Source organism: Panthera onca, chromosome F1 (assembly GCF_046562875.1).
Source record: "Panthera onca isolate mPanOnc1 chromosome F1, mPanOnc1 haplotype 2, whole genome shotgun sequence".
NCBI classification, from domain to species: Eukaryota; Metazoa; Chordata; class Mammalia; order Carnivora; family Felidae; genus Panthera; species Panthera onca.
In genome coordinates, this window is record NC_138355.1 from 68,514,346 (window position 1) to 68,525,413 (window position 11,068).

The window sequence follows — 11,068 nt, forward strand, 5'->3', positions numbered from 1 at the left end:
GACTAAATTGCGACAGCGCAGGTATTTTTAAAAAGCCCTCTTGATCGTTTTGCATGAATATTTAACAGCCCCTCTGTGCTATTACCCTCCCCCCATCCTGCCTAATCATTCTCACTGGAAAATCGAGGAGCAGGATCCTGTCCAGAGGAAGCTTTGCCAGTGGGCTATAGTCACAGCAAGGGAGCAAGGGGTTTTCTCTAGAAGGCTTCGGCGCAGATGAGAGGATTGCTCAGTGAGAAATATCTTAGAAAGAGGGAAATCTAGAATATTAACTAAGGGGTTGGGGACAAGCATGGGGAAAAGACCATCAACGTGGCAGTTATATCCACTTAGGCAATTCTTACTGAGCAAATGCATAGGCACAGAAGAGATCGTGCCAGAGATCCATCTGGAGAAAGCCCTTCTCCCAAAGAACTCACAAGTAAAGGGGGAAGAAAACCAAAAATAACTCAATGTTGTGGGTACAGAGTGAAGTAGGTCACTGCATGACACCGGACAAGGGAGGGTCATTTCCACTCCACCGCTAAGGAAAGCTTCCTAGAGGAAGAGACATCCCAGCTGGACCTCGAGGATTAGAAAGTCATCCAGGCGGAGACAGAGAAACCGTGTTAAACATGCTCAGCATCTCTGCAAATACGATGATCCCAGCATAATTGTAGTTAGCTTCCTTTGGCAAATGACATTTCAGCAGAAGCAGAAAAAAAGTTTTATAATAGGAAACCAAAGAGACGTCACCAGTAAGGGGTATACCACGTGTCATTTATTCTGAAACACATTCTTTCCCACGTCTCACACGTAGGAGATCAGGGTGAATCGTACTATTGACACCATCTCATAATAAATTTGTGGTTTTCTATTATTTGTCTGCCAGTTATGAATAGTGATTTATCTCGCATCGTACGGGAACTCTGGTGTGACCAACCAAGAGGATTATTTGATGAAATATGACGCGATCATCTCCCAGGCTGACAACTTGAGCTTCTGGGCTTCTGAGCGTTTATTCCAAATGGAAGAGGAGTCCATTAGATACTCTGATACGACCTATGAAGAACACAACCAAAACTTAGCTCTACGTGAGAGGTACTCACACTCCCATGTTCATAGCCACATTGTTCACCAGTAGCCAGAACGTGACATCAACCCCCGTGTCTGTCGACAGATGAATGACAAACAGAATGTGTCCTGTTCGTGCCCCAGAACATCATTCCTCAGCCTTGAAGAGGAAGGAAATTCTGACGCGTGCAACCACACGCATGAACCGTGAGGGTGTTGTGTTGAGAGAAAGAAGCCGGTTACAAAAGAACAACGACTAATGACTTCACTTAGGTGAGGTCCCCAGAGTCACCAAATTCATAGAGACACAGCACAAAATGGTGTTTGCCCGGGCCTGGGGAGCAGGCGCTGAGAAGGGCTTGTTCATTGGGTAGAGGTTTCATTTTTCAAGGTGAAAAGAGCTCTAGAAATTGCTTGCACAAAAATGCGAGCACACTTCATACATTCTAAGCTGTGCATTTGAAGACCATGAAGAAGGCAGATTTTTTTAAAAATTTTTTTTCTTAATGTTTATTTATTTTTAAGAGAGAGAGAGAGAGAGAGAGAGAGTGCAAGTAGGGGAGGGGCAGAGAGAGAGGAAGACACAGAATCGGAAGCAGGCTCCAGGCTCCGAGCTGTCGGCACAGAGCCCTACGTGGGGCTCGAACCCAAGACCTGTGGGATCCTGACCTGAGCCGCAGTCGGACGCCAACTCACTGACCACACCCTCCCCCCCCCCCCCCCACCGGCGTCCAGAGAAGGCAGGTTTTGTGTCGTGCACATTTCACCACAACTTAAACAATGGATTTACATAAAGGAGATGGGACTGGGGAGAAAGGGGAGGGTCTGGTGGAAAAGAACTGAGGCTAATGTGTAAATCAATAAATTGGGAGGATGGACAGATGCACAGAAAAGAAAGACTAAAAGTAAACACTCACCGGCGCCTCAAAAACCACAATGTAGGAACTGTCAAAAGGATGAACAAGGGCACTATTATCGCCAAAGATATCAAGCCGATGGAGACGGGGTTTCCTGAAAATGGGGGAAGGACACAGGACGTCCCTTGAAAACCCATTCTCTGATTCTCCTGACCTTCCTTTGCCTACTTGATGGTCACGTGCTCCTGATGCTCAAGCCCTCCATGCCTCCCCCGCCGTGTCCCTCCTTCCCTCTCCCTCCTGGTCATGGATCAAGCCCCACCCCCGGCCAGTGCCTCCCTCTATGCCTGAGGACCCTCTTCTCCGGGCCCTGCGGGGCACCAGCCCTTTCTCACCCCAGTGGAGGACCATGTCCCGGCCTCCTAGACTGCTGTGTCTCACTCGGCAAGACAGGCCGGCCGCCTCCCCGGCCGCCACGTCCAGGGTCACCCGAAGATACCACGTCTCGTCAGCGTGGGGCAGGACGTCGCCGCGCCGGGTGCCCGGCTGCTCCTGCTCACCCCGCATCCACGTCACCCACACTGGCTTTGGGTAGAAGCCGGACACATGGCACACAAGGAGCAGACGGCCAGGACCAGGACTGGGGCCACTGGACAGCCAGGCCTCGGGCTTCACTGGGGCAGAAAGGAACAGGGAGAGCAACGGATTATGACTCTAGTCTAGAGGGATTTGGAAACTCAAGTTTGGATGGTGGCCCTTTCTCCTCCTTTGGAAACCAAATAATTTATTAAGCCCTCTCTTGGGTACATCCTACTCCTGAACTTAAAGAAAGTGGTGGCAGGTGAAACAGAAAGGCCTCAGTGGGGGGGACAGGACTAACCTTGTCTCTGCAGTTCTGCCTTCCCCACATCAAGGACACCCAGGAGATACTGAGGGCAGGTTTCAAAGAGGAGCTTCCCCGCGATGTCCCGGATGCCCGCGTACTGATGGATGAGCGCGCAGATGCGCCGTGCCCGGCTTCCACCCTCCGGGGCGGGCACACAGGAGTAATTCTTGATGCTCAGAAAGTCCACTCCTCCTAACGCTCCCCGCAGGAAGCTCACCGTGCCCCCACCGGAATGCAGACTACAGCCTGCTATCCCCTGGATCTCAAAGGGATCTGGAGAGAAGGAAAACAGAGAAACGGTTATTAAGCCGCACCCAAGAGAGAGACGGGAGAAGAACCTGGGATTTGCGATTCGGGTGGGGCAAAAGGTGTGAGGCATAAAAGGATGAGCCAGGGTCTCGGAGAGCTTAGGACCAGGGAAAGGCACACGTGTCACCAACGGCGGAGAGGCAGTTGTGATGGTGTGTGTGTGAACAGGGAAAGGGGGGCAGCTGGGCAGAGTGAACGGGAAGAGTGCCAGGGAGGAGGCAGGAGGCTCGAGGAGAGGGATTGCAGGTAGAGATGTCTCAAGCATCAGGGCAGGGAAGTGGGGCTTCTTGCTTGGGGTGTGAGAAACGCAAGTTATACCCAAGCCAACCAGGAGATGTTGCAAAGGGGACCATCAGCAGAGCGTGTGAACGCTCTGTGGGGTGTGGAATCTGAGGCTGTGGCTACTCCAGGCCAGCTTGTGGGTGCAGCTGGGCACCGAGGGAAGGAGGGGCAAGGTCAGAGGCAGTAGTGGCCTACAACAGGAGAGAGACAAGTCGTTGAGAACCTCCCTCGACGAGAGCCCCGGACTCACATTCCATCTGGAACTCATGGGCATGGTCCTGTACTTCCAGGATGAACCCGTTGAGGTAGACCTGGAACACCTCCTCCAGCCCAGTCACCTCCTCCTCACTGAAGTTGCCCTTGGACCAGGGCTTCAGGAAAACCGCCCTGCCCGCGTCGCTGTCCCAGCTTTGAAGCTGTAAGTCACCCAGCCATCCTGAGCCTTGGTTCTGCGCCCAGCTGCTGTTGGCAAAGGACGAGATCTGGATGACGTGGTAAGAGGTGGGCCCTTGAAAGGCTGTGGGTGACGGAAGGTTAAGAAAAGTGAGCAGAACGGCAGAAGCCGGGGACAACGAAAGAATGAAACTTGGAAAGATCCGGAGAAAAGGAACCCGGAGTCTGAGGAGCGACACAGAGCCCGAGACCTTTGCCCCCAAGGCCTTGGGCGCCCACCCCACCTCCGGATGGGGGGAGCAGTGGTGCTAGGATCACCCGACCCTCCGGGGCTTTATCCACAGCCCCTCCTGGTGCTGGCCAGTCGCCCACCTGCCTCGCCGCCGCCCCCCGGGCAGAGGACCACAAGCCACAGGAGCCACGGAAGCAGCATCTCCCCGGGGACCCAGCTGCTGCTCTTCTGGCTCTGGCTCAGCAGTTTCGCTCAGGGGTGACTTCCTCTGTCTCCCAGCTGGCAGATCTCTTCCTGGTCCAGGCTGCCCAGCAGAGAAGAGCCGCCCCTCCCGCAGCCCCGGGCCTCCCACTCACCGCTCGTTTTCACCCCAGCCGATCTGACTCTGACTTCTGGTTTCTTGTCTCCTTGGCCCCCGGGGGCCAGTTCCCTTTCTGCTTCCTACCTCGGAAGACCCCCACCCCCATGTGGTTCTGAAGGGCCGTTTCACCTCCCCACGCAGGTCCTTCCACAGCATTAAATAAGGGGGAAATGGTGGACAACTCCTCCGGCTCGCCTGGATCTAGAAGGATGCTTTGGGTTTAGCCACCCCGCTGGACCTTGCCCCGCCTCCCTGCCCTGCAATTCTGTCACTGCTCCCGGCGTCCTCAGTGGTTCCTGTGGCTCATCTCACCCACCTTGTCTGGACCCTCTCACCCACATTCTCATTTCTGGGATGCTGTATATATTGACAGTCATTTACAACAAGGCAAAGCATTGAAAACCCCACCCGGGCTGTAGTGCCACAAACCCAAATCCCAGAATCAAGTATGATAAATACTGCCGTTTAAGAATCCAAACAAATTCGTCTTATGTCACAGCCATTTTTCACGGGTAAAGATGACACTTTCTACTGGCATATGACCTTCTTTTCGGTGGCGCTCAGGCTTTGGAGTTTAGAGTAACAAATCTTCTGCGTGGAAACCAACCTGACAAGAAGTTATATTTAAAAAAAAATTATTTAGTTAAAAAAATAGAGTAACAAAGCTTCTGCATGGAAACCAACTTGACAAGAAGTTATATTTAAAAAAAATTATTTAGTTAAAAAAATAGAGTAACAAAGCTTCTGCATGGAAACCAACTTGACAAGAAGTTATATCTAAAAAAAATTATTTAGTTAAAAAAATAGAGTAACAAAGCTTCTGCATGGAAACCAACTTGACAAGAAATTATATTTAAAAAAAATTATTTAGCGAAAAAAAATAGAGTAACAAATCTTCTTGAGCCCAGGAGAAACTGGGGAGTCTCCTGTGTGTAGCTTCAGTCTCAGAGACAGATTTTTGTAAGAGGGTCCCAGGCCAGAGAGCGTCCTTCTCCTCTCGCAGCATCTCACAGCCTCACTCTACCTTTCGGCATTTCCGACAGCAAATAAACGATTGCTAGGTGAGCAAGGAGCTTGTCACTTTTCACCAAAAGTTCCAAGATATGGGTCCTGAGTTGTCATCCCCTGTCTTCTCTACGAATGCCCTCGGCACATCGCAACAGTACATTGAGCATCCACGGAGGGAAATATATGGGCGCTAGTCAACATGTTGCCCGTTACGATAATTCTTGGATTTCCTCCAATCAAGAAAGCGTGACCCACTGGCATAGGTCCACGTATCATCTAGCAGAAACGGGGTGGTAGAAGATTCCAAGCACGAGGGGCTTTCGCTCACCAATCTTACGGCTGTCGATAAGCAAATCCAAGATGAGGACTGTCACCATCTCTACGCCTGGAAATCAGTGGCTCCCGCCACGAAGAGTGGCCTTTATCTGAGCCTGACCGCAAAGTCCGAATTGTGAAGTATGTAAGTCACCGTTTGGGTGACAGCCAGACGACAGCAGAGACTGGACACCTCCCGCCATTAACATGGTTGGTTTTTTATTTCTTCGTGAGCCTTGAGTTTGAGGGAGAACACCCAAGACTCCATCTGCGGGATGTGGTGTTGACTCGCTGACCGGCCCAAATGGTAAGAACTTAGTAGGTGCGTGAGCGCAGTGAGTAGATTAATTCTCCCACACAACAAACATCCCGCTGACAGCGATGTGGCAGCACCGAGAGCCGGTGGAGCTGGCCTCGGAGGGGACGCTGGCCGAGCAGTGTGGGCCGATCGGGATGCTGGCCCACGGCGTCCTGCGTGGACTCAAAGAGAGACTGGGAACGGCAGCCTCCGTTTCCGGGTCAGACACCTGACAGGTGCTCTCGTGCCCTCTCGTCCACCGTCACGGTCGCCGCCACCACCACCCCTGCTCGGATGCAAACCCTACCGAAGGCGTTACCGCACCCGCTGGGACGGGAGGTTGGCAGCCGTGAGGCGGCACCCTGCCACATCAATCCACCCTCCGGCCGTAAAGTCCCCTCTCCCAAATGTTCCGAGCCTCCAAGACAGAAGCCTGAGTGGACACAACTCTTCGGACACCCAGATGACTCCAACCAAGAGACTCAGAAGACAGGGTCCTGCCTTTCCTGGTAAAGAGGAGAGAGAGCAGGATTAACGGGTGAAAACGTCCCTGATTCCTCCAAGATCCCAACAACAAGAAATACTACAAAGATCCTCAAGTTCCACCCCAAAAGCAAAGAGCACAAACACCTCGGCGGCAAACGTGAGATGTCCGCAGACCCGGGGCCAGTCGGGGCCCCTCCACCTAAATGCAGGCGGCGGCCCAGCGAGCTGGCCTCCAGCAGCCGCCTGAGGCCCAGCGCCGTCCGCGTCCCGCAGCCCGAGCCGAGGTCACGGTACCTGCGGGCCCGAAGCCGGGCAGAGGAAGCAGGCAAGTGAGCGGCCCGTAGCTGTATTGCTTTCTTTCAAACTTTGCGATTTTAACCGAGGGATGAAAGTTAGCAACAGATCCGAAAACGGCAGGCGTCTTGCCCTACTCGTTCATTTATCCGGCGAGTATTCACGGGGCACCTGCCGTTCGCACCTTTTTCAGCTCTGCGGTACCTGTTTAGCATCCAGACTCTCGTCCCCCAGCCCACCTTATCCCAAACTTGGAAGTGAGTTCACAGACTTCCTTTTAGCTCAGGAACCTTGGCTGGCTGAACTTTGCCCAGAACACACAGGTTCTTAAGGGCCACAAAGAACCTCAAATTTGAGCTGGAAGGGGCAATTTCCAGTGAAATGTACCTGCCTCCCCAGTACTGGGACACAGAGAGGTTGAAACTTCTTTTTTTTTTTTTAGCATTTTAATTTTTTTTTACTGTTTAGTTTTGAGAGAGAGAGAGAGAGAGAGAGAGAGCCATCAGGTAGGGGCAGAGAGGCAGGGAGACACAGAATCCGAAGCAGGCTCCAGGCTCCGAGCTTTCAGCACAGAGCCCGACGAGAGGGGCTCGAACCCACGGACAGTGAGATCGTGACCTGAGCCGAAGTCGGATGCTTAACTGACTGAGCCACCCACGTGTCCCTCTTGAGAGATTTAAACTTCTGAGACAGACTGATTGGAAAACCCGCTGCATTTTTGACTTAATTGGTCTTTGAATCCAAACTGTATGTTTTGGGCTTTCAATTTTTTTTTTTTACACACCTTTGTTCCTGTAGGTTTACTTTGCTTTTTGCTGTTGTCTATCTTTTATGAGTGCATATGTTGGGGTCCGTACAATCCTTCTATCTATAGAGCAGACAGAGGTCCCAGTAGGTCTGGATTTCAAATTCTAGTGTCAAATTCTAATTTACTATTTTCCCACATCTACTGTTGAAAAGGAAACGTCTATTATTCTATTTGTTACTACCTTGTAGGCTTTTTTTTTTTTCTCCAAAGATTTTCCATCTTTCCTTCCATTCTTTTCCAATGGAACATCTCATACTTAGACTCCAAAATTTCGGATTATCTAATTGCGTATCTGTTTTGCTGTTGAGGTGAAACACAATATAAAACAGCCAGCTCAATGGAATTTAGTACATTACAATGTTGCAACCACCAGCTCGAACAACTTGCCCAAAATTTATATTACCCAAGGGACTATCCCATAGCCATTATGCGGTCACCTACCCCCACCCTTCCCCCAGGCCAATCCCCTATTAGCTCATAATCCTCTTTCGGTCTCTGTGGACTTACTGTTGTATTTCATATGAACAGAATTACGCAACCTGGTTTCTTTTCCCCCAAACATGTTTTTGAGGCACATCCACGCTGTGTTATTTTTCATTCCTTTTTATGGCTGAATGATGTTCCATTCTGTGTATCTGCCACATTTTGTGCAGCCATTTACTCACCGATGGGTATTTGGGCTGTTTCTTCCTATTCACTCTTCATTATTGCGAATAGTGCTGCCATGAACTTTTACGTACATTTATCTGAACATCTGTCTTTAGGTTTTATGGGGATATACCTAGAAGTGGAAGGTCTGCGTCATATGGTTAATTCTACACTTAGCTTTTTAGGGAAATGCCAAACCATTTTCCACAGAGGCAGTGCCACTTTGCATTCCCACCGGCGATATGAGAGGGCTGAAATTTTACATAGATAGATACTCTACTAGAAGTAAAAACTAATGCATTTTTATTTTTAGTGTTCTTTAAAAATTTTTTAAGTGTTTATTTTAGAGAGAGAGAGAGGGAGGGAGGGAGCACAAGTGGGGGAGGGACAGAGAGAGAGGGAGACCCAGAATCCGAAGCAGGCTCCAAGCTCCGAGCCACCAGCACAGAGCCCGATGCGGGGCTCGAACCCACAAACCGTGAGATCGTGACTTGAGCCGAAGTCGGACGCTTGATGGACTGAGCCACCCAGGTGCCCCTGATTGTCAAATTTTATGCGACTTATTATCTCTAATCGCAAAGTGAGCTGGTCAGCACCCACAAAGAGCTCTCATGCCTTTGACATCTTCCGCCTTCTTTTTTGTTTGTTTGCTTTTGCTTCGTTTCTTTAGAATTTCTCAATCCTTCCAGGTTGTAATCTCCTAAAATTTTAATAACAATGTTTCCAAATGCCGCACTTAAACTTTACATTTTAACCGTCCCTTCATACCATTATCTGTGGAACACAGCATCACCTGTCCCCAGCACCCCCACCCCTGGCCCTGAGGACGACTGTCCCCGCGTGGGGGCCGTGGGGCTGGACCGCCGCTCTCCCCATAAGCCGCTCACAGGGAGCACCCCTCACGTTCCCTGCTCCCGGCCTTCCTGCAAGAACACGCTTGACCAGCTGCCGCTCTCGCTCATAATCTTGAAAAATAATCTTGTTTGTGACTTCAGAGCCTGGATTCCTGTCGGCCACTAAAGCTTGAAGGGAGGGGTAGTTGGTGTTTCTCTCTTTCCCCAAGTGACTTTAACTGTCATTTTAACCCAGGGGATTAATAAAAGTCCTTCCAGCATTCCGTTCTAGGACCTTCGCCTTTCGCTGAAAGGGGGGCCTCTGCACACAGACTATATTTTTGCAAAGACCCTGGTTTGAGCCACTCCTTGCCTGATGGCAGTTGGGGACAGCAGCACATGCCTTATTTTTTTGAAGACATACCATTTGTGACACTCGCTTCCTGGCCTCTCCCCTACCATCTGCCCCCTCTGTGTCTGCCGTAACCCTCACGGTTCAGACCAAAATGTCTGTTCTGGGAGCCAATCACATGGCTACACGGGGGCCTCTTAAAATCGTCCTGTGGGCTCCGAGCCCCCGGGTATAAAGGACGCTGACAGTGACGTTCTTACAGCCTCCCCTCTGGATAACAACACAAGCTTTGCTGGTTATTCTCTCCCCTCTTGGTTCAGAAGGAAGAGGCAAAGAGGAGGCCCGAGAAGTTCGGCTTCGCTCACCGCATGCTCTGATTCTACGGGAGGTAGGGGGGCTCAGCCTGGAGGTGACAATGGAGCAGGGGCTGCCCTGACTTCACGCCCAGCTGTGCAGTTTGCCAGAACGGCTACTTGTAACGAATGATCTCCGCTAGGCCAACGGAAAGCTGTTTTCTGGTTGGCCATTTTCTTATGTCTCGACATTAAAAGACTGATACGTGAAAAAAAAAAAAAAGAATACCATAATGAGTTCACATTTGTATAAATTTCATTTCAATTCCAGAACCACAGAGTTTTATTCCTTTAACTCACAGCAACTTCTCCCATGAGGAAAAACTGGCCGCCGTTGAACCAACACAAATACGTCCTCACCCACCCCACTCTACACTACATCCCATTAGACCACACACGCAAGATGGTCTTAGGACAATACCAACACCATCATGAACAATATGATTACTGGAAAAAGGTAAGAATTGTTTTCTGACCCTGGGGTAGATCCCCTGTAGATAAGTAAACTGTTATGCTTTAAAAAAATTTTTTTTAAATGTTTATTTATTTTTGAGAGAGACAGAGACAGAATGTGAGTGGGTTAGGGGCAGAGAGAGGGAGACACAGAAGCAGAAGCAGGCTCCAGGCTCTGGGCTGTCAGCACAGAGCCCGACGCGGGGCTCGAACTCACGAGCTGTGAGATCATGACCTGAGCCGAAGTCGGACGCTCAACCGACTGAGCCACCCAGGTGCCCCAAGTAAACTGTTATGCTTTAAAGGAGCTTGAAATGGTTCTAGACTTACGGCTTGTCACCATCTTGACAAGTGGTTATGAGTAGTGTTGCATTTTGCTTTCAATGGTTAGGAATGGAAACTCTTGCTTGTTTGATTTATAATATTACACAGGGAGCAAGGTGTCCAGAGTGGCTGGGTAAGGGGCTCAGCACGTTCTTTCCCTAACTATCGGTGATAACAAGGGACATGATTTTCTAAATAAGCAATTTCAGAATTCTGGAAAATGACTGAAGGTATACAACAGATTGAGAAGTACTTACTCCAGAGCTACCTTACCCTCAGCAAGAACAACAGAGTGACTGACGCCAGGCTGCTCCCATCCCTCCCCTGGCTTGGTGATTCTGGAAGCTGAGGACCTACGGTTTTGCTGTCACTGGAAGGGTGTACCCAACCTGGAGCTCTGCAGAGAGGCCTCATGCCCAGGGAGGTTGTAGGAAATAATAACAATGGGTGGCAAAAATCAAAGGTCAACATGACTGCTGCCTAGGGCTGCAATACCCATTAAGGCAAAGAATAGAGCGGCCAA

General features: G+C 50.3%; 1 protein-coding gene across 1 annotated transcript; it reads right to left on the minus strand.

The window, feature by feature from the left end:
* Nucleotides 1-747: 747 nt before the first annotated feature.
* LOC132686703 (T-cell surface glycoprotein CD1b-like) lies at nt 748-4,261 on the minus strand. Its single transcript, XM_060644582.3, has 6 exons — nt 4,153-4,261; nt 3,638-3,904; nt 2,791-3,069; nt 2,306-2,584; nt 1,971-2,064; nt 748-1,041 (listed from the first exon to the last, which is right to left on the minus strand). Exons 1-6 carry the CDS (start codon nt 4,211-4,213, stop codon nt 1,023-1,025), a joined length of 999 nt encoding a protein of 332 aa, XP_060500565.1. The 5' UTR covers nt 4,214-4,261; the 3' UTR covers nt 748-1,022.
* Between the last annotated feature and the right edge of the window lie 6,807 nt (nt 4,262-11,068).